The sequence below is a fragment of the Lontra canadensis genome, unplaced genomic scaffold (assembly GCF_010015895.1).
Source record: "Lontra canadensis isolate GAN:19392208 unplaced genomic scaffold, GSC_riverotter_1.0 scaffold29, whole genome shotgun sequence".
Taxonomy (NCBI): domain Eukaryota; kingdom Metazoa; phylum Chordata; class Mammalia; order Carnivora; family Mustelidae; genus Lontra; species Lontra canadensis.
The window spans coordinates 3,674,517-3,697,995 of record NW_022631023.1 but is presented as its reverse complement, the minus strand read 5'-3'; the positions used below and the strand labels follow the sequence as shown (position 1 = coordinate 3,697,995).

Below are 23,479 nucleotides of genomic sequence, written 5' to 3'. Positions count from 1 at the left end.
CTGCGTCTAGGGACTGCAGCTGGGGGGAGCCTGCGGTTTCCAGAGAACCGTGACCACCCCCATGGGACAGGCAGTGTCAGCTTCACCAGCTGCAGGGATCCGAAGCCGTCCTAAGACGGCGCGCCCATCAGATGAGAGTTCCCTGCCCCCCGTCCTCTCCTCCTAACCCTTTGTGAGACCAGAAACAGGACTGAGAGGATGGGGAGAGGTGAGCCGGAGAGAAGGAGCCCCCCTGCCCTCCCTCCGACAGCAAGTCGCCCCCGAGCAAAGGGGGCAAACGTAATCCCCAAGTTTAGATCGGGCTCTGACCTAAGGAGGCAGGAACCCCTCTCCCCAGAGACACTGGGCGTGACCGTAACAATGGGCATTTGCGAGCAGAGTTCTGGGGGAGACCAAGCCTAACGAGCAGCTTCTCTGGGGCAACGGGAGAAGAAAAGCCGCCTTTACAGTTACACCCCTGGGTCCTGCCTCTTGGGTGTTAGTCATAGCACTGGTATACTGAGCGAGGGGAAAATCATGCTCAAATTTTATAACATGAGGCATAAACTGGGATTTTATGTTTATTTTGTGAAAGCATCTGCTAGAACTTAACACCACCCCTGGTCTCTGCCTGGCTTCCGTTCCCCCCACCTCCTCCCTGTTCTGCTCTTAGTGCTCAAAACAGCGCCTCCCAAACTCCAAAAAGGAAATGCTGACCTGGGGGCACATGAGAAAGACAGGAGAAGAGCCTGGAAGGAGGGAGAAGGATGCGGTGAGCCTGCGGCCCGTTACCTGTGTCCGAAGAAGAGAAGGTCTTACTGACAGGAGCCCCATGGCAGGAGATGGCTTGAACAGAGATGTCCTTCTCAATGACCTTCACCTTGACAGGCGTCTTCAGGGGAGACTCTGCCAGGAGAAAATCCGGATCACAATGGCCCCAAAAGCCACCTGACCCTACAGTTCGCGGAAGGTGAAATCACGCTTTCATGGAACCCCAGCCGTTCAGATGTTTTTAACCGTCTCTCATTTTGGGGTGGGGTGCAGGGGTGTATGAGGGGGCAAGTACCCAAAAGGATGCTGGGAACCTGGGTTTAAATAAAATTTCAGAAACTTTCATCAAAAGCCAGAATTTCACTCTCTGTTTTGTAGTCAAGAACAGCGGGGCCAGGAAACCGGCCCTGGGAAGATGATACGTTATCTATCTGGAAGCGGAAACACAGTATAAATGAAAATAAAACAGTAAGCCCGTACGCGGAGGTTGTCTCTGCGGTAGAGACTAGGGAGACAGGTGCAGAACTCGGCTGGGTCGAAAGTGACTGCACCCCGGGCCCTTCTAGAAAACGGATTCTCCTCCTACGAACTTGCACCGATGGCCTCCATCGAAGGTTTCAAGACAGTGGGCCGGCCGTCCCCGCGGGAGTGAGCGGGAAGTTCACTGAACTAGATCACTTCCCCGCACGGCCAGGTTCGGCGCTCCAGCGTGCGCTCGAGCTGAACTTGCCTGGGCAGCCGCGCGTTTGACAACAGAGAAAGGTGACCGGTGAGAAGCGGGAAGCTGGGAGTCTCGTCAGTCACCCTCCTCCCTGCACACGAGACCGTCGTCGGAGCCACACCTGCCCCGGCAGCCGGCGCTTCCCGCCACCTTGAGGTGCTCCCGGGCCGCACTCACCGCAGCTCAGGGGGGACGCTCTCCCCGTGTCAAAGCGAGGCTTGGTTTTCACGGCGGTGACGGTGGTGACCACGGTCCCACAGGGCATCACCGTGCGGTCTTTTTCGACCTTTGTGGCAGGAGTAGGTGGCGGGGTCTTGGGTTTCACTTCACCGGGTTCTAGGTAAGAAAACTGCAGAGAAAGCCGGTTACGCGTTTGGTGCTGTGCCCACGCGACCCCTGGGCATGCACGCCGCCCTCCCGTGCCGTAACCCCTGGCTTCGTCGGTCAGCCCCGCTTAGTACCACAGCCATCCAGCCATCAGTCTGGGTTTTCCCAGAAACGACAGAGGGTGACAAGAACCCGTCACGCAGCGCCTGGCGACGGGCACCGAGGCTGGAGAACCCAGCGAAATCGAAGGGCCCTTTCCGGGGTTAGGCCCGCGTGACCCGGCACCGTGGAAAGCTCGCCATGCGGCAGACCACTCAACACGATCGTGGGCGCAGTGTCCCATTCGAGTCTAGAAATGCACAGGACGGAAGAGGAGCTCCTCTTCGGTGAGCGAGCGTCCCATTTCCCGCTGAAGAACACGTTAAGACGACCGACAGGTAAAGATATTCCTAATCTCAAGCCGGTCAAGGTGGAGCTCGGCCCCGGCGGGGAATGACGTCGTACCTCCGCGGTGACCGAACCCAGCACTGAGCTGCTGCAGGAGCCGCCGGTCAACGTGAAGCTCTGGGGCCCAGACGGCTGCTTCTTGAATAAATCCAAAGGAATGGTTGTCGTCGCCAATACGGCTAAAAAGATAGGAGACAAGTAAGGGTATGTTTCCACAGGGTTCCACGGGAGCAGGGGTCAGCGGGAGCCACCACCGCAACCAGAACAGAGTCCTGGTGCGCACCAGGTCCGCACCAGCATCCTCCAGGTCCAGAACATTTCAGAACGTTCTACAACACCAGAGGCGAAGAGAGGCGTTGGACATGCTCCAGACCCCAGGAGGCTAAGAGACAGCAGACAGAAGGCAGTGTCTGATCCGGGGGAGTGGGGGTAACTGCTCCACGGGGTGCTGGCCCAGCCGATGAAGGGGAACACGGGCGGCAGGTCGGGGAAACCGGTGCAGACGTATGAGAGAATGTCCTTATTCTTAGGAAATGCCCCGAAGCAAGGAGGGTGCAGGGCCCGATACCCTCAAACATTCAAATTCACCCTCCAGCGTGTGTCCTGTGTCCGGGCGTCTGCAGGCATAATCAAAAGCAACCACCAAGTGCGAGTGCAGATAATAAAGCGAACGGGGCAAATGTCAGAACTCCGGGAGTCTGGTAAAGGTTCTGCGGTAGTCCTTTGTCCTGTTTTTGGTTTTTGTTTTTAATGTGAAATTTCAGAGATCCCATCCGGCTGTACAGCGGCGGATCTCCAAAGGAGCCAAAAGCCTCGGTGCCTCGGGAATGGACGGTCCGCTTCTCCCGGCAAACGTCCGCCCGCCCACCCCGCCCACCCCGGGTCAAACCACGCCCTGTTCTGGCCACGCCCTCTCTTGGAATGTCAGAGGCACCTCTCAGATCTTATCCCAAGACAACAGAACCAAGGAAATTAGCTCAGAATTCTTACTAATGGGGGGGGTGGGGGGAGGCGCCCGGGTTGCTCCGTCCGTTAAATAGCCGACTCTTGATTTCGGCTCAGGTCATGGTCTCGGGGTCCTGGGGTCAGCCTCTGCACTCTGCAGGGTTCTGCTGGAGAGTTCTCTCTCCCTCTCCCTCTGCCCCTTCCTCCTCCTCTAAGATAAATCTTTGAAAACTTAAAATCTTATAAAAGAAAATTCTTGCTAATAAACAGAAATTTGAAATGCCTTTTCCTGTGTCTTTGTAACTTTGGGAGACAACCCAATGGCTTGGTCTTTTAGCAGGATAAGCCACGGAAGGGTCCCCCTCTCCTAATTTTGGTATGTTTATGGGCATTTTTAAAAGCCTAATATATTCCCAAACTCCTGAGTTACACACATGCAAACATATAGGTCCGTGTTCCCGTTCACGATTTTACCTTTAACTGCTGCTTTCTTGTCTCTAAAGCATGTGTCCAGTGTAAGCTGCTGTGGCTTATTTTATAAGGAAAAGCGAGCCGGAATCCATTGAGACAGAAAGCACAATGCCGGGGCCGGGGGCGGGGGGGGGGTCGAAGGGGCTGGGGGAGGAGGGAATGGGGAAGACAGGGTCTCAGCCCAGCAAGAGGAAAAAATTCGGGAAGTGGATGGTGCTGAAGGTCGCACGCCAGTGGGAATGTACTTAACGCCTGTGAATTTTACACTAAAAAATGGTCAATGTGGGAATTTCTGTGTTACATGCATTTACCACAATTAGGAACACTACAGAGCAGATCTATTAAGGCTAAGAAGGCTGAGAGGGGCTTCTCTAAGCCAAGAACTGCTGAATAAAAGAGTTTAGGTATTTGTTTAAAACAAAAAAAGGCAAAAACAAGTTGAGTACATTCTCCCAGAACGTACGCCCTTGCTAATGACTGAAGTGGACCTGGAAGCAAACGCGGCCTCGGAAGACCCGAGGTGTCAGGGGGTCCGCCCCTCCCGGCGTCTCCAGCCCCACTCCGGTCAGTGACCCCTCCCAGAGAGCAGGGCCTCCCTCTACCCGCGACACCCACCTTCCGAGGCCGAGGCTCGCTCACCCCCCGACACCTGCAGGTGCAACTCCTTCGACTTGGCGCTCAACTCACTGCGGAAAGGACAAAAAGTGCTGTCAATCCTTTATCAGTTCTTGAAACGGTATTTTGTTTCTGACTCTAGAAAGAAACACACATCTCCAACGGTATGAAGATTATCTTCCACCTCGCCAGCCCCCAGCGGTTGCTGTTATCTGAGAATTCTCTGCTGCCTCTGGCTGACGGCGGGGTTATCTACGCGCTGTGCGACACGGCGGCTGCTTGCCACGGAGGGCGTCTGAGTGCCGTGCCCCCGGGGGGCCTGAACTGAATTTTGCTGCATTTTAATTAATTCAGACTTAAAAAGCCACATGTGGCTCGTAGTTCCTGTATGCAAAAGCGTAGCTATATAATTATCGAAAAACAAAACACAGACCGCGATGTATCTCGCTCCTCTTGTAACCTGTTTTTCTCTCTTAAGATATCAGACCTCTTTCGGGGTCAGACGGTACAGAGCAACGCCCCCTTTTAACAGCTATCCAGCCTCCTCCTATCCGGCCTTAGGAGGTTTTCTTTAATCCGATCCTTAATAACCAACCCTTAATAATGGCCTGGTTGTGTCTAACATTTCATAATTACAAACTAGCTGAGATAAACACCCTTCGACCTAGCTTTGTGCGCACCGTGTGATTATTTCCTTAGAAAGACTGTAAACGCCAGACAAAAGCTACATGCATTTAAGAGATTTTTTTTTCTTTTTTTTTTTGAGACATACTGAGGACTTTCAGAACGGTCATTCCAATGTATACTTCTACTGGCCATTGTCACCCACCTATTCCTTACCAACTTGTACGGTGAGAAAACGGTCTCTTGTGTTTACATCTGTGTTTCTTAAACTATTGCTGATTCGAACATGTCTTCAGAAGTCTCGGGCTACCTACAGTTTTGGCTTTTCTGTTTTCTAGCTCAGACGTTCTTCCCGGTTTTCCGGGACAGCGCTCGTATTTTCATTACTAATTCATAAAAGCTCTTTACATTACACACGGGACACCTGCTGCCTGTCCTCTCTCGGGCTGTTCATTGTTCAAGCCTCAGAAAGCAAGTGATTTCTAGTTTTAGAGTCGGCTGCTTTACTGAAATATTATTTACATGAGTTTCCTATGATTATTTCTGTAGTTTTAACTGATTTTCTTGGGTTGTCTAGGCAGGCAGTCCTATCACCTCCAAGTAATAATCCGTTTTGCCTCAGCCTTTTCCTACTCAGACACCTCCCCCTTCCGCCGCTAAGTGCACTACTCGTGCTTCCAGAACAAAACAGCGGGCATCTTCCTCTTGGCTTTCACTTGGGACCCCTTCTGGTCTTTGTCATTTACGGTGATTTCTATTAGCTTATTATAGAAGAGGCCATAAATCATGTACTAGTTAAGGTTTTAAGTCAGAAATGCGCAGGGAAAGTCAACGGTCCTCTCAGCATGTACGGAGATAAGTACGTTTTCTCCTTTGATCTAACATCGCAATGGATTCAGTGACTTGCTCTCCCAAAGCCGTCTGGACATTTCTGGGCTGAACCCGGCTCCTTAATACATTCCTTAGAATTCCCACACCATTTCTTATAAATGGGCCGTCCTTTTCCCTTCGTTCCCAGCCAGGTTCCGGTATCAAACCCAAGGGTCCTCCGTTGCGCTCCAGAAGGTGGGTATCTCCAAAGTCAAGGGAGCCTGACCAGCGTGCTCTCTGGCCACAGCAGGACACTGGCCAGGAGGAAACCCAGCCCCGGAGCTGCCTTCAGAAAGGAACCCAGATCAACCTAAAGCTACCTCGGATGTTTAATACACCTTTTCGAGAGCGAATGCCTGTCTGTGTTTAGGGTTTGAGCACTGTTACACACTGATCTTGGGACCTGGCAGCCGTGAGCGGGGCGCTCGGCCGGCGCAAGCCCGTTAACCAGGCTGTACGCACAAGATGAATTCTTCTTCCCAGCTGAGGTCGGCGTGGTTTGTCGCGAGGGCGCTGAACTTCTGAACGGGCTCGTTCAGCCGAACTACACACTGTGGGTTCACGTTGCCTGCAATCAAACAAAGGGGTGTTTCTATTTTTTAAATTGAGAGACGCGTGCACACTTTGCATATAACAGGCCAAATTAAACGCCTGACGTCTTGGCTCGCCCACCTCTCCGGGACTGCTCTTTCTTCCATCATGAACCAACTCTCAAAGCACTTCTCTGGGGGTTTAAGATTTTCGATCCCCAACTTGGTATCTCTTGGCCTGGAGGGCAGACCCCAGGAGCCCCTGCTCCTCACCCGTGATGGGGGACACTCCCCAGGGACATTATGACAGCAGAAGTGGCCCCCCATTTCTGGACAAGACGACCAGCTTGTGCAAGGAAAGGCCTCTGGGATGATCCCTAAATTGGGGGATACCCCCCAGAGAACCCGTATCCCTACTTACGAGGGATGTGATTTTATCCCTGACTCAGCTTAGTCAGAGCCCTGTCTGGAGAGCTTGGATCTGAGTAATGGGACATTTCCCTAGTCAACAATTCTTTCTGCTGCAAGACCATGCCTGTCCCATGGCAAGGAGCTGTCAATATGCTGTGTCACCAGTGACCACGGGACCAGACGTCACACAGCGTTAAGCATTCCACACCCACGGTCTTAACTGATCTTCGAGATCACCTCCAACGGGAGACACAGAGACCCAGATGCAGACCTGCCTGCGAGGAACAGGGACCCCTGAGGCCATCCCCCACAGCTAGCCCTGCCAAGTCTCTCCACTTGTTAAACGTGGACAGTCTGTGCTTTGGGGACAGGAAGACTCCGTGAACATTAAGTAACGCTTAGCATTCTCAGACAATAAAGAATTCCTTCCTGTTCTCAGCAAAATCAAATCACAGTGGGAAGATGGGACCCATCCCAGGAGGCTGTGCACCTGGGGTCTCGCCAGCCACTCAGGATCGCCCAAAGAGAACGATCTGGGGTCTGCAACTTGTCCTGACTCAGATAACAGCCTCTCCTACTGCCAGAGGGTCCCCAGTGGGCCCGAAGCCCTCCTGACGCTTGCTAAAGCGCCCACAAGGAACCCGGGCTTCTGGGAAAGGAGAAGGTGCTCATCACGTATCAGTCAGGGGTGCCCAGCGTGGGTTTACGCGTTCAATAGTTTAAAAAAGGCAAGGGAGTGCCTTCCAGATGAAAGAAAAGGGCAAGGTCATGACTGAATTCCTTTCTTCCCTCGCTCTCCCTGCACGCAAGCTCGGGACTGGCGTGTGACCATCTCACGGTACTCGTCTGGTTCTCAGAGGCTCTGGGCTCGCCGGCTGGGATCACACAGCAGACCCAGTCGGAGGGCGCCATGGGGACCCAGAGTCCGCGGAGAACCCACCGTCACCCCGCACGCTGCTGTATGGAGGGACGGTCACTTCTGCGGCGGGCAGCCCCCGCCCCCCGTGCCCCCCGGAGCAGCCCGGCCACCTGCCTGAAGCCCCAGGAGCACTTAGCAGCGAAGCCCGGATGTTCTTCACCAGCAACCTGAGCTCGTGAGCCCTGGGAGGCTTGGGCGGGCAGGACTCCTGAGGAGAGGATGAAATGCGCTGTAGATTCTGCAGAGAGAAGATCAAGACGAGTGACCGGGGAGAAGAGGAGGCGCCACCGGACCCCTGTCACCGGACCCCTGTCACGGGGCAGCGTCTTCGGGGAAAATCCGCCAGGGCTGGGGGCTGACCCTGCGGTGGGCTGCGCAACAGTTTTCCGTTCTCAGGGGAAGGGAGGGTCCCAACCCACCATAGCCTCTGCCCCTGCCTCGGAGCCTTTTCTACCCAAGTAACCCGCGGGAAGCGGCGGGGCGCTCAGCCAGAGAGGGCTCCCCGGAACCTGGCTGTGAGTGCAGCCCGGAAGCAAAGCTCACCTTGGGTCCACTGCCCCAGGCCAGGTGCTGGCGAGAGAGGGGGACGCCCGCTCCAGGCTGCAGGTGCCCACTGCCCACCGGCTCCGAGCGGGACGCCAGCCTCTCTCTCTCTCTCTCTCTCTCACACACACACACACACACACGCACGGCGAGGGCCACCCGGGAGGTCCGCACCCCAGGTGGGGGTGTCTAAGTGTCATCCGGGTGATGGACTACAGCAGTGACAGAGGCGTCCATAATCATGCTCTCAGATGGGCATCAAGGCATTTCCAACAGAGAAAAGTCTCCTTTAACCCAGAGGGCCTCACCGTAAACTGTTTCCCAAACTGGCTTCCTGCCTTCCCTCGTGGCTGAGAGTGCTCGTTACGAGGGGTCCCAGAGCGCCCGGGGTGGCCCGGTCAGTCAAGTGTGTGACTCTCGGTTTTGGCTTAGGGCCTGACCTTGCACTTGCGGCATGGAGCCCCCGTCGGGCTGCGTGCTCAGGGCAGGTCTGCTTCAGATTCTCTCCTTTTCCCCCCTCCTTCTCTCTCTCAAATAAATAAAAATAAAAATAAATCTTTAAAAAAGCAGGGTGTGGGGGGTCTCTTAAGTACCAAGGCCTGGGAGTCCTGGAAAGGCTTCTCAGAGATGCACACAGAGCCTTCCAGGAAGGGCTCCTGGGCACTGATCTGACTTGGACGTTTCTCTGGGGAGCAAGCTTCCCAACATCTCAAGGTCACCATTTAAAAACCACTACTGTGAACCAGGACCTTGCCAACTGTGAGCTGCAAGAAGTCACCACAGGAGTCCTTAGGATCCAAGCCCATGAGCACTGGGGCCAGAGCATTCACATGTCAGGGGTGGGGAGGAAATATTTCGGTTGTCTACGTGTGGTGGTTAATTGTATGTGTCAACGTGACAGGGCCACGGGGATGCACAGTATCTGTTCAAATGCTGTCCTGGGTGTTTCCGCGAGGCTGTTTTCACATGAAGTCAACATTTAAATCAAAAGACCCCGTGAAAGCAACGGCCCTCCCTAATGTGGGTGGGCCTCACCCAATCAGTTGAAGGTCTGCTAGAAAAGAGGCTGACCTCTCCTGAAAAGGGGGTTCTTCAAGCCTGACCGGCTTCACGCTGCGGTGTTGGTTTTTTCCCTGCCTTTAGACTCGAGTGGAGACACCAGCTCTCCGTGGCTCTCATGCCTGCTAGCCTGTAGGCCGGAACAGCAGCTCTCTCTGTTTTCATAGCTAACTAGGTTTCCCAGATGCCTCGGTCCTGGGAAGTCGAGCTCTAAGGCCACAGGCCCCGAGTGGACAGTGGAAAGTCAAGTTTCAGCTCCAGAAAGGCATGGAGTCAGGGCTAATTAAGGTTGGAGCGTGCAGAGCAGCCCAGACACCTGTTCCTCCTATCCCACGGGGTTCTGGAACCCCTGCCCTGAACTCGCAGCACATCACTAACCACAGGCCGTGGTCGCCCAGCAAACAGTCAGGCATTCCCTCTCTACCACGGCGGCGGGGGGCAGGAGGCTTGGTCATGCAGACTCCCCTGCAGGAGGGGGACCAGAAGCCCTAACGGGCCGTGAGGCACCACCCTCCGCGGCTCACCTGAACGTCCCTCGAGTCCACGGGCTTGGTGCTCAGAACCACCGACGGAGACGCAGCCCCAACCAGGTGCTTCAAGATGTCCTTGAGAGTTTCAGACACGGCCTTGGTCTCTGTCCCCTGATCCTGCCAAAAGAGGGGGACGTCCTCAGATTGCCTCCTGACCGTGCGCCGTGCAACACGGGGGGGCAGACGCTGGCCGTCCTCGCTGCATCCCAGGGACCAAGCACGCGGGGTGGAGGAGGGGAGTGTGGGGCTCTGGGAGGTCAGATCCCCGCAGGTGACCTGCTCGTTCTCCTCTGGGAGACGGGGTCCTCCTTACTGACTTCAGAAGTAGGGGCGCCTGGGTGGCTCAGAGGGTTAAGCCTCTGCCTTCAGCTCAGGTCATGATCTCAGGGTCCTGGGATCGCGCCCCGAACTGGGCTCTCTGCTCAGCAGGGAGCCTGCTTCCCTCTCTCTCTGCCTGCCTCTCTGCCTGCTTGTGATCTCTGTCTGTCAAATAAATAAATAAAATCTTTAAAAAAAAAAAAAAAGAAGTAACTCCTGCTCCTTATTTTCAAAATGACAACAATCCAGCTCGTGAAATATACAATCATGTCGCTGCTTCCGTGTCGAAACTTTCAGACAGATGTTTCTTCTTTCTCACATGACATCGGGTAATTTTTTTTTTTTTGAAATTAAAAAGTATTCAAGTAAATGAAAGGGCCCAACAAGAAAGATAAGCTTGTGGAGGCACAAAGCTGGGCAGTTTATACCACCTGGTGTCAACTCCGTAAATCTATGATAATTAATCTCTGACAGAAAGGCAAACATTCCTGGGCTCCAGAACATTCCCAGCACCACCATTCATGAAGCCCACACTGGAAACCACCTAAGTATCCGTTGAGAACTAAACAGATACATCGACTGGTGTGGTCACGGGGGCGGCGGGGGGGGACGGTCCACAGTCCAGTGTAGATGCCCTCGTGGGAGGCTCCCACATCCCCAGCCTGCTCAGGGGACAGGACAGCTGCTCGCAGGGACTCCCACCGGGACCACAGACCTACGGAAAACCTCCCACCTTGCGTGGCTGGAGGGATCTTGGAGGTTGGCCTGCGGAGGGCTGGCTGGCCAGGCCCTGTTACAGCAAACCTAATCCCACTCAGCCCAGAGAGCAGCTACTCTCTGCCAGAAACTCTAATAACGATCAAAACAGCTAATCCCTCCATCACTCCTAGGATATGTCAGGCTCAAGTCTACGCACTTACACATATTAACTAATTTAATCTTCGAAACCACCTCTACTATCGTTATCCCCATTTTACCGATGAGGAAACTAGCGCACAGAGATGTAAATTAACTCGTGGAGGGTCACACAGCTCACGAGTGGCAGAGCCGAGAGTCAAACCCAGGCGTTAGGGCTCCAGGGTCTGCACTGAAGACCACCACGTTGTCGTCTTTCTCTTCAGTACTTGACCTCCCTGTCCTTTTTTTTTTAACTGAGGTGACATTCAACTAAATACACATAAAAACCATCTTAAAAGGGCGCCTGGGTGGCTCAGTGGGTTAAAGCCTCTGCCTTCAGCTCAGGTCATGGTCCCAGGGTCCTGGGATCGGGCCCTGCATCGGGCTCTCTGCTCAGCGGGGAGCCTGTTTCCCCCCCTCCCCTGCCTGCCTCTCTGCCCACTTGTGATCTCTCTCCCTCTGTCAAATAAATAAAATCTTTAAAAAAGTATATTTAAAAAATGAAATAAAATAAAATATGCATTTCAGTGTGATTCAGCAGGCTCCGTATTATGCTGCCAGCATCGAGATGTCATCCCTTATGCTATCTCTCACCCACCAACAATCACTCCCTGCCCCTCTCCCCCTCCCCTTTCCCTGACTGCCCCTCCCTGCCCCGCCCCTCCCCACCAACAGTCCCTGACTGCCCCTGTATGATCTGCCGGCCAGGGAGACCTCCAAGCCTTGAGCTCCCAACGCAAACAGGCCATGTTGGGCTTCTCTCCCTTGGAGGGACCTTCCTGGGGTTCCTTTGTGTTGCAGAAAGTGTCAGAGCCTCATTCTTTTTAAATGGCTGAAAAATAACTCGTTTTATTTACACACTCAACTCTTCTTTTAACCCCCAGGATTTCCTGTCCCTTCAGGAGGAGGAAACCCAGGGTGACATGAGCGGTGGGTGCTCTGATGTCCCGGCTCCTCCCCCAATGAGCGGCTGGCTTGGGCCACACCCCTGCCCCCCCCCCCACGCCGTCACATCCTCAGGGGGCCGGAGGCTCAGGTCCTGTGCCTACTGGCCAGACCAGCTCCCGGGGAGGGGGGTAGCTGGCTTAGTGCCACACTTAGAGCCTCACTTCTCATTCACGGGAGGAGCGTGTGACAGTTGGAGAAGGCCACGGGACGCTGGGGGGCAAGCTGCAAACAGCAGCACAACACGCCACGGTTTGGGTGAGAATGGGGGGCGGGGGGGTAATAAGCTCGTTTTTGCAAAAAACCCGGGAACAGAGAAACATGAACTAATGAATGACCAAGTTACCAAGTTACCGTGTGCAGGGGCGGATGGGGCGGGAGGGACAGGGTAGAGACTGCACGTCTGAGTCGAAGGTTTCCCGCAATTTTGACGTCTGAACCATGTGAATAGTTTACATTTTCAAACAATATACATGTAAATTTACAAAGACGGGGGACAAAACCTGAGCATGAGTGCGGGCAGGCACCGGGGCGCTCCGGGGTCCCCCAAGCACACGGAGGAAGAATGAACTCAAGGAGTCCTACACATGGGGGTCTGCCTGCCTTGGCAGGGCACGGCCCGACCCAAAGGCAGGTGCACAAAGGCAGTGCTGGGACAGTCGGCGACAGAAGGTTCCATGCACTCGGCCGGCCTGGCCATGGTCAGGTCCCCACTGGCCGTGGGGACTGCGAGATGCAGATGTGGGAGGGAAGGGAAGGGAAGACAGGACAGGACAGTCCGAGCCCCCGGTGGGACCCAGTGGCCGGGCAAAGCGACAGTTGTGATGTGTGCCGGTTAGGGGAGTTCCAGTCCAAGAACAAACTGCGTGCCTTCATGTCACAGCACGGATGGTGACAGTATGGATGGACAGAGGCTTACAGTCCCATACTTAGCCGTTGGGGATCTCTCTGTGGTTGAACGAGAGTCTGAAACAGAGCCAAGACGGCGGACAACCGTCGTCACAACCCCACCCTACAAGGGAACCAGCAGTCACAGGGGCCTCTGGCGTATGTGATCTCGCATGATCTTTCCAGCCCCTGAAAGTGACCCCAGGGTGACCTCGTATGCCCACTCCCTGCTTCCAAATTCATTTCTTCCAACACTTAAGACCATGGGAAGCAGAGAGATCGCCTTCCGATTCTACATGCACTGAATTTTAGGTGGGGGGAGAGACACGCCTGCCCCCAGGAGCCACCCCACAGCCACCACCTGAGCTATCCCAGGAGTGCCTCGGGGAAGCAGAAAGGGTCTGATGTCAGGCATGACAGCCTGAGGAGCGCTGTGGCAACAGACGTCACTGGTTCTCAGCCTGCGCTGCACAACAGTGCTAGAAATAATTCTGGGGTTTGTTGGGGGTGGCAGGGGGCAGGCCCAGAATCTTCTAAAGTCCCCAGGCAATGGCAGGTGTGGCAGGGTTGAGGGCTGGCGTTAGATCCAGCAAAGCCGTCTCCCCCACCCCCCCGTCAGTGCAGCCCCACGATCCGGGAGGAGGGGAGAAGCCCGCCGGCATCAGAGGGGTGCCGGGCTGAGCCTCTGTTCCCCAGATCAGGGGGTCACCACGCACACGCGTTCTCACGTACACCAACAGAGGGGGCGGGGGGGTGGTCATAAAAACGCCCAGACTGACCTCCACCACTGCTCTGGGCTGCACCGTAACGGCCGTCTCTGGAGTGCTGACGTAGGACCACTGGATCTGGATGTCCTCCCTCTTCTCTTTCATGTGGAGCTCCAGCTGCCAAAACACAGGGTTACTGGAGAGCTAAGCGGCCAGCAAAACCTCATGCGTCCGCGCGTGTCTGCGCACGTGTGTGCACGCGTATATGCTCGTTTATTTTCCGAGACGTCTGCTTGGCCCCCCCTTGCCTTTCACAATGGTAAGGAAAGCTCTAAACTCCCTGGGGCTCCCCTTCACCCCACCCCCGCCCCGCCAAAACCTTCCACGGCCTCAACCTACCACTCGGAGGGTTCTCAGTGTTGGCCGCTGAAGGCCAGATGTCATGAAAATTCTGCATTACGTGATTCTGTAATTACATGAGTAATTCTCTGCGCTTTGCATTCTCTCCTGGGGCTGACACCAAGGCAGGCGGAGAGGGAGGATCAGGTGGGAAGGGAGATGCGTAGCCCAACCCCTCGCTCCCACAGGCCCCAAGGGTTGTGCCCCAGCACGGGTGTCCTCGTCCTCTCTTGCCTGGGCCGACGCACGGCCTCCAAGTGGACTCTCGGCTCTTGCAACAACCTGTTGGATGGGACCCACGTAGGGAGGCAGCGTCATGCCCCCCACCACACCCAGATTCTCGGAACTGGTGATAACAGGACCAGGTACAGCAAAGGGGACTTCGCAGAAAGGACCAGTGAACGAGGAGATAACGCTGGGTCATCCCAGCGAGGCCTGAGAGAAGAGGAAGACAGGACAGCAGGCCAGTGCGAGGGGCGCGAAGATGGAGGGAGGATGCCAGGAGCTCCGGAATGAGGTGGTGGCTAGAAGCTGCCAACAGCCCCCGGCGGCCGGCTGGCAAGAACACAGGCCCTCAGTCCTGCGGTCCCAAGGAACAGAATCACACTGATAGCCCAAAGAGCAAGGAAGCAGATCCTCCCAGAGCTTCCAGACAGCAAGGCGGCCCGCCGATGTGAGCCTGTGCTGGACATCGGGCCTCCAGAGTGGCTCCATTTATGCTGGGTTTTCTTTAAAAAAACATTTATTCATTTTTTTTTTTTTTTTAGAAAAGAGAGTGAGCGAGCATGCCCGGGGGGGTGGGGGCAGAGAGAGAGAGAGAGAATCCCAAGCAGAGTCCGTGCTGAGCGTGGAGCCCAACACAGGGCTCGACCTCATGAGCCTGAGATCACGAGCTGAGCCGGAACCGAGAGTCGGACACTCAACCGACTGTGTCCCCGGGGCGCCCCCACGTCTAGGTTTTAAGCTAAGTTCGCATGCTCTGTCTCAGCAGCCACAGCAAACAAATACCCTTCCCTTCGTTCTTCAACGCGAGACTCTTTCCTAAGCACGGACCCCAGCTCTTCCCCTCGGGCCTCCTCCCCACCCTCAGCAAAGGAGGAGAGAGCGGCTTTCCAAGGTACTAGCCCCTCCTCGGGGCTGTTAGCTCAGGCTAGCACCTGGTAAGACCAGGGAGGCCTTTCTTGGTCCTAGAATCCTGGCTGATTCCCAGGAAGGTACACCAGCCCGGGCAGGTCCTGGGGCAGCGAGACAAGCGAGACAAACGCCGGGCAGGGCGGGGGCCCTTCTGCCCCTTTTATCCGAAGGACAACAGAGCGACAGGAGTGTCTCCTGCCTGGGGCTTGGATAACGGCTCCCCTCCAGCAGCTGCCTGCCTGTGAGAGGGAATCCGAAGAGCGGTTTTCAGCTGTGTTGAGAGATCAAAGATGCGATCACGTTACTTGTCTCTGAGCTGCCCGAAAGGGCACAAAAACAGCATCTGGGAAACTCCGTGTCCTCTGTGGAGGCTTACGGGTCTTGCCGACTCACTCTGTCCTGAAACAGCCATCGCGTGTCGGCGACACGTGTCCTGGACTCTGCAACTATTTGGCAATTACGCCGTCCAGAATGTTCAGGGGAGCGGGAGGGTACGCGCATCTCACGGGTGCGCGGAGTGACGCCCTCCTCAAGTCTCAGGAGGGGAGGGTCAGGGAGGGGGTTCGGCAGGGTTGGCTCGCGGAGAAAAGCCACGTAGGTGGCCAGAAAACCTTGCTGGCCCCGGCTCTTCGTAACCACGCCTGTGTAAGAAAAGCACACGGGACGTCCTCTTCCCCTGTGGCTGAGGGGGCCGTGCGACTTGGCTCATCCCCCAAACGAGCAGCCAAGCTCGGGCACAGAGGAAGGGGAGACACGGGGCCAAAGCTGCGGTGACCCCTAAAACAGACCCACCCAGAAATCCACAGCTGAACGGAACCTCGTGGACCTGCTTCATGGGAGGGACACGGCAGCTGGGTGGTTCAGCGACCAGGAACCCCCCTAGCCTATTACGATGATTAGACGTGTCTCTGTGTAATGACTGCGGAGATCGTCACTAATACGACGGAGCACACAGACCAGCGCCCCTCGGGGAGGCAGCGAATCGGCTTCCAGAAAACCACAATGAAGGAAGTAGCGCCACAAAGCCACCCAAGGGAGCGTTCTGGCTTCCCAGGGCGCAGAAAGGTCACGTTTGGGGGGCGCCAGCGCAGCTCAGTGCACTGAGCGTCCGACTCCTGATATCGGCTCAGGTCGTGGTCTCAGGGTCGCAGGATTGAGCCCCGCGTCAGGCTCCACGCTCAGCGGGGAGTCTGCCTCTCCCCCTCCTTCTGCTCCTGCTCCCGCTTTCACGCTCTCGCACGCACTCGCTCTAAAATAAATATGTGTTTTTTTAAAGCTATATTTACACTATCTTGTAGTCTATTAAGTGTGCAAAAGCATCACATCTAAAAAAAGCATAGATTATTGCTGAAAATGGTGACCCCCGTGTGAGCGTTCGAGCCCAGATCACCGGGACAAACGTTATAAGGGAAAAGTATGACATACGACAGAATCACCCACACGCGACAGAGACACACAGCAAGCGAAGGCTGCCGGAGAACACGCCGACAGGCAACCCCCAGGCTGGCTCCCACGAGCCTTCCGGGGTGGAAAGTGCAGCATCTACGAAGTCGAGTGAAATGAGCCGTGCCCGTACCGAGCCACAATGAGGATAATCCATGGGTGATGAGAAAAACGAGGGCCCTACTCATCTTTCAAACTTACACCGACGAGTAAGAGGTCTTTTAAAGCTGGCCTTTTCCAAAAACTAAAAAAGGGAGGAACTCCCACGCCAGCCCCTAGGCTGGAGCCCCAGCTGCCAAGGACGGCTGGGCTCTGGCACCGGGTCCTGGGACAGAACCACTGTCCTCATCTCGGATGTCTCTCACCTTCACTCCGCCTGTCGGCAACACGCCTGCTCTGGTTAAACACCTCGAAACGCAGCCTCTCTCCCGACAGTGGTAGACGGAATTCATGACCGCCACCCACACACACCTGTGTGTAACACGTATGTGGGGTATGCGTACACGTGTGTGCATGCATGTGTACGGTCCGTGCGCATCCATAACCCACGCTTTATTTCTACCCATTCGAGATAGAAGCTTACCGTCCAAAACCTACGAGGTAAATGAGGCCCCGCGATCACACCAGCCTTACCCTATGGGTTTATGAGGTTTACGGTCTCCCCAGGACCTGCTCGATCTCCCCGGACTCACCTGCAGATGAAACGGGGAGAGCCGTGCACAGTACAGCTGGTGCCCCGTGTCTTCGGGGGACGGGGATCCCGCACGGACCAGGAACTGAATGGCCTCGCCCGCCACGTGACAAGACACGACCTGGAGGAGGCACGAGACAAGACAGAAAGGAGAATTTGCACCAAACACCCCTCAATTTCAAGGAATAAAATAATAGGGACCTGAAAAGTTAGCAAGGACGGGATGTCAGAGTTCCAAACCTGCTAAGTACCCACATCCGCACCTTTTCTGTTATGGAATCGTCTGAAAACTGGAATCCACATTCCAGATCTTTTCTTCCCAATGCATTTCTCAAGAGCTAAACTCTGTTTTGCCCGAATCTAGTCGTTATAGTCTTTCCACATAAAAAGTTTCTCCTGGATACTATGTTCCGTTTCTCCCCACCAGCGGACTTAAAATTCCCCAGACATTTCCACGTCCATATGCTGTAAAAGCCATTAGCCGTCTCCTCTCTCTAAAAAGGAGGCTTAGAAAGAAAACAAGTGATAGATGTTGTAAGCAAAAAACTTAAAAATATACTTGGAACACCATCAATTGTTCTATCTAGATAATTTTCAACTTATTGTGGTTTCTAACGATGTGGGGATAATTCAAAGACCATATAAAATATTAAACACTGAGGAAATAATACAGCCTTAACAAAAATAGCATTATAAGGTGAGTCCGCTTAAGGACCTATAAGACAAAGAGAAGTAATTACACCAGGAATAAACCAGGCCACATTCCCGATAAAAATCACAAAGCATTTCAGAGAAAGCAGTTACCAAACAGAAATATCAAGTTTCTGCCCCCGGACCCCTCTACAGGAGAGGACCTTCTAGAATGCGGGGTCACCCCTGCCCTCGCAGAAGGCGAGCGGCCCCCAGAGACGACAGGGAGCCAGGTGCCAGGTGCTCACTGGCTGGGAGGGGCGCGGTGGGGGGCGCCGGGTAGGTGGCCAGCGTGCCAGGCCGGGGCCAAGTCATCAGGAGGGAGGAGCGGAAGGCAGGAGGGACCCCCCACTTTCCCAAGGGAACGATGCCGGCTGTCACTTGGGAGGGAAAAGAAAATTCTTTAATTCTCTGGTGGATTTATCAGAATCTAAAATAAAATACCAAGTGGAAAGATTATCCAAATAGTTCCTTTATCCGGCCTGCTGTTTCCCCAAGTTCAGGCTAGGACATCTGCCCCCTTCTTCTTTCTCATCTCCAGCGAACTCCTTCCTTCCCACCCGCAACGGCCCTGTCCAGAGCCTCCCCCCGCCCGGCCCCTCTGCCCCTCCCAAGGAGACTGGAGCCGGATGCTGGGCCCTCCCTGCATCCCCCCCTGCATCCATCCCCAGCATCCATCCCCAGCATCCCCCCACCCCGTCGAAGGCTCTCGATGGCACAGACTGAGAAGGGAGAGCAACGCCTGCTCTCGGCCCTGGCAGAAACCGCCCCGCACTCGTGTCCGCTGGCCTGGCAAGGTCGTGCAGAAGCTCGAGCTACGTGCGCAAGTTTACATATCTTCATCATGTTACCGCCTCTCCCGAGTTCACAAAAGGTTGGAACAAAAAAATGTTTGTATAAGAAATGTCGTCTATTCTTTTAAAAATAAATGCTCTATAAATAGTCCTCTTAGGAGGAACGTATTTTCGTGCCAGATGAGTTACAAACACAAGTGACATGACACGGAGCGCGTCTGCTGTCCCCATCTCGACGGCCCGGGCCTCGCACAGCTCTGGGAAAAACACCAGAGGGTGACTGCTGGGTTCCCGTTAGGTCTCTGGAACCTTCTGTCTCTACAAGCTGATTCGAATTTTCACAATATGTATAAAATCCCAGGGCTCCATCCGTGCTCTCGAGCAAGAAGGAGGTGGTTTCTGTTGTGTCCGGTTCCACACAAAGCTTCCCCCGACCCCATCCCCAGATACGTAGCAGCCTGAGCCCATGATTAAGCACAAATAAATAAACAAGCGGCTTTAGACTTAAAGGCTTTAAAACTTCTAGGATGCAAGACTCCGATGGCCGCAGCCCCTATTCAGGTCCCATCAAGCACGAAGTGGAGCACTAAAGACAGAGCATTTATGGGTCCCAACGTCCTGTCACCGAGAGCCGCTGGACGGTCTTCCCACCCCCCGGGCTCCCGACCCCTCTGTAGAACCGGCCGCACAGACGGACCGTTCCCCGGTCTCCCCGCAGCACTCAGTGGGTAGAGTTGGCCACAACAGCTGTCTGGGGTTGCCCCAGCGTTGCAGCTCAGCCCAGCGAAACGTGGCTAGCACTGTGGCTCGGAGCCCGTTAAGGGACAGTGACCGCACCGAGCCTCGTCCTGGCCGGCCGCTGGCCCTGCCACCCTGGGAATACTAATGCTTCATTTGTCAAATGGACAAGAACAAAATGGAAAGGCTTTAAAAATAAGTAATCTTCTTTTAGCTGCATTAAGGTGTTATCCACAAGGGGGATTAAATTCTCTCGGCCCCGGCGAACGAGGGACAAGCTTATACCACCACACAGGGGACCCCACTTGGGGCCGCAGAAGGTGGGGGCCCCGAGGCGATGCACAGCAGACCCTTCCAGCCGGTCGGGCCTCCAAAGGGACAGACCCTGCTCGTGACCCAGAGTCCCCCCACCCCATCCCACAGACACCAGTGTTTCTCAGGGTCCCTCCTGAGGTTTTCACAGTAGCTCCCCAGAGCATGCCCATCACACAGAGCTGTTTAAATGGGGCTTTTCAACCCTCAGTGCTCTGGCTTCCCACGGAGGGACTCCGATACTGGTACCAGATTTTCGAAGTCAGGTAGAAATGGGATCTAGTATCTGCCGTGGGACTGAGCTCTTCTCCAAGACAGATGTGAACCTCTGGGCCCAGAGCAGGACGCCAGGAAGACAACATCTGGGAGCATAAGGAGCGCCCGTGAAAAGAGCCAGCCACGAGCCCACCTGCTTCACGCTGGAGAGACTTTTTCCAAAGCAAACAGACAACTCTTCAGTCCCATAAACCATTTCAAAATTGCGCCCATGGAAAGCTGAACTGTGCATCCCAGAGACACCGCCCTCCTCTCCACAGAGAAGAGCATCTACCGAGGACGGGCTTCGTGGATGGAGGGGCCCCACGGTGGAGACCCGGTCCACTCCTGCGGATCAAGACCAAAGGCCGGGACGGAGGGGTCACGGGGATGCGAAGACGAGCACACGTCACCGTCATCGTAAGCGGCGCAGATAGAACAGAGCAGGCCGTGGTTCACGTTCCTGTGCTCGCTCCCGCTTCAGGATGGAAGCTCGGGCCGTCACACACCCTCCCAAGTAGGTCTTATCTTGAAACTGTAGCCCTTTGTTTACACTTGGGGCCAAAGAACGAGCCTCCATCCTAGGCAGTGCTGAGTTTGGCTAACGCTTGCCGGAGAAAGGCCTGGACTGTCCTCCAATCTCGCCGCACTCCTTCCATGTTCCTGTTCAATCAGCTCCTGGGACAGCTGACTCCGCTCCTTCTCTTGGAACCCTCTGGAGACCTGGAAATAGTTTAATTACTTCTGTCCCCAAAAGAACTAGGAACACAGCCATGAAAACGCATCGAAAGGGTTGAGGTCACCAAGTCTCTCTCCCTGTGATCATGCTTTGTAACAGCCCGAGGGAAGAACTCGGAAACAACAGGGAAGGTGTCATCTGTGCTCCCAACACTGCCGTCTAGACTGGCCTCTGTAAATGTTCTTGAAGACAGCACCAAGCTGATACAGACGATCCTTTCTACTCCCGAACAGAGATGCAACTTGTTTTCAAAGATTTTATTTGTTTGTCAAAACCACAGTGAGATCCCACCTCACACCGGTCAGAATGGCTAAAAGTCAGGAAACGACAGATGCTGGCGAGGATGCAGAGAAAGGGGAGCCTCCTGCACTGTTGGTGGGAAGGCAAGCTGGTGCAGCCACTCTGGAAAACAGCGTGGAGGTTCCTCAAAAAGTTGAAAATAGAGCTACCCTATGACCCAAGAATTCCACTACTGGGTATTTACCCTAAAGATACAAACGTAGTGATCCGAAGGGGCACGTGCACCCGAATGTTTATAGCAGCAACATCCATAATAGCCAGACTGTGGAGAGAGCCTGGATGTCCATCCACAGATGAACGGATAAAGAAGATGTGGTGTATATACACAATGGAATACTATGCAGCCATCAAAAGAAATGAAATCTTGCCATTTGCGATGATGTGGATGGAACTAGAGGGTATTATGCTGAGCGAAATAACTCAATCGGAGAAAGACAATTATCATATGATGTCCCTGATATGAAGAAGTTGAGAGGCAGAGTGGGGGTCGTGGGGGGCAGGGAGGGAAAAAATGAAACAAGATGGAATCAGGAGGGAGACAAAGCATAAGAGACCCTTAATCTCAGGAAACAAACTGGGGACTGCTGGGGGGTGGGGGGAAGGATAGGGTGGCTGATGATTCACAGACCTGCACCCCTGAAGCAAAGAATACATTGTATATTAATAAAAAAAGGAAAATATTTTATTTGTTTGCGTATTTGTTTAGAGAGTGTGGGCAGGGGGAGGGGCAGTGGGAGAGAGAATCTTGAGCAGACTCTGTAATGACCACAGAGCCTAATGCAGGGCTCCATCTCATGACCCTGAGATCACGACCTGAGCCAAAATCAAGAGTCAAAGCTTAACCGAATGAGCCACCCAGGCACCCCAAGACTCAGTTTCAAAGGTAAAATGCATTACGGCTAGATGCAATCCGAACATCTATGAAATTAATCCTGTTGGCCCCAGAAAAGACGAAAAATACTAGAAAAAAGACTGCGGTGCGGCCCAACCGAGGAATGCTGGGTCAATGCTCTGCTTTACAGTACACGCCATGGACCACACGGGCTCCGACATCCCTCCATGGCAACATTCCCCAACCCCCCTCTTGTCAGGACACTTGAAATGAACAGGAAGCGTTTCCAGTAATGCTGCTCTCCCAAGGGGGATGGCTACCGGGGAATGTGGTTTACTGCCGGCATTTTGGGCTCAAAGGTCTGTCTGTGAACATGGCATTCTCTTCCATCAACCCTATGTAAGAAAGACACATAACGGGACATTTCCTTTAAACTGAAGGCAGGAGGGAACGGGGTCCTCTCCAGGCTGCCTGTTAGTGCTCCTGGCATGGGGTCCCCGTCACTCTGTCACACCCACCCCCGAATGCTACTGCTTCGTAGCCCGACACACAAAACTCCAGTTTGTCTATGGGTCCTTTACCCGTCTTCTCCGGGCGATGTCAGGCTGCACCCCACGGCTGACTCAGCCCGGAATTCAGTCCAGCAACCCGGACAGGCATCGCTCCCGCCCCGGGCCGGCATCCACGCTGGGTCTCAGAGGGCAGGGCCTCCAATGAGAAACCGCCCACTGCCTTTGGAAAGACCCCGGTACAAAACAATTTCACAACCTGTTAGCATTTTAATAAATACCAGGCTAATGGGACACCTGGAATTTCAAGTCATGCAAAGAAAAAAAATGTCAACCGCGCATCCCATTTGCAACTAGAGAGACAAACGCAGGCGACCTGGAATCAGGCGACCCTTGCAGACGAAGGGGGCCGGCTGAGGTCTGGGGTGGGAGGATACGGGAGACCCCAGCCGCTTTCAGAGTCTATTTCAGCACACAAGCATGTCCCAGCCTTCGTCAGTCACACACAGAACTCAAGCTGTGCACTGCCCCGACGGACAGCAGAACCAGATTCTGGGAGAAATATCACGCCATCGTCCAAGTTCTGTTCGCTGCTGTGGTTTTCCAGAAGCAAAGGTGGGTTCAGGCCTCCCATGCGCGTCCCTCTTCTCCGCTGTCTATTCCGTGGTCGGGTGGGGTGGGGAGCACAGAGGATGGAAGGACACGGACATGAGGAAGAGAGGTCACAGCACTGGCGGTGGTGTCCCAGGCTCCAGCGTGTGTCCCGAGGCTGACTGGCCTGACCCAAGCCTCTGCCGCTGAGTAGCTCTCGGCCGAGTGACTTAGCCTCTGTTCGCCTCAGTCTCTCCGTCTGTACGCTGGGCGTGATGCTCGTATGGTGAACACGGACGAGAAGAGACAGAGCCCGTGGCTGCTCGCACGGCTGCTCGCCAAGGCCCGGGCTGGCCCTCGTTCTCCCCACAACCGTGCCAGGGAGGGACACACGCTGAGCAGACACCCAGCCTCCGGCTCCGAGGGAGAGGGTAATGCCCAGACATGCCCAGATCCAGCCAGTGTCTCCCCGGCTTCCGAGCCGGGCCCTCCTCCGTGCAGGGTGGGTTATTACGTGTGTTTAAAACTGTGACCT

The 23,479-nt window shown here is 54.7% G+C and overlaps 1 protein-coding gene across 1 annotated transcript in view; it reads right to left on the bottom strand.

Annotated features, from left to right (window-relative positions):
- Window positions 1-23,479, bottom strand: part of C2CD2 (C2 calcium dependent domain containing 2) — a 48,289-nt gene that overhangs the window by 10,860 nt on the left and 13,950 nt on the right. Inside the window, exons 3-11 of the mRNA XM_032865291.1 lie at window positions 17,186-17,305; window positions 13,590-13,694; window positions 9,757-9,879; window positions 7,745-7,868; window positions 6,233-6,338; window positions 4,277-4,347; window positions 2,303-2,424; window positions 1,649-1,820; window positions 772-885 (exon numbers count right to left, since the gene is read on the bottom strand). Coding sequence (XP_032721182.1) covers window positions 772-885; window positions 1,649-1,820; window positions 2,303-2,424; window positions 4,277-4,347; window positions 6,233-6,338; window positions 7,745-7,868; window positions 9,757-9,879; window positions 13,590-13,694; window positions 17,186-17,305 — 1,057 coding nt within the window. The remainder of the gene's footprint in view (window positions 1-771; window positions 886-1,648; window positions 1,821-2,302; window positions 2,425-4,276; window positions 4,348-6,232; window positions 6,339-7,744; window positions 7,869-9,756; window positions 9,880-13,589; window positions 13,695-17,185; window positions 17,306-23,479) is intronic.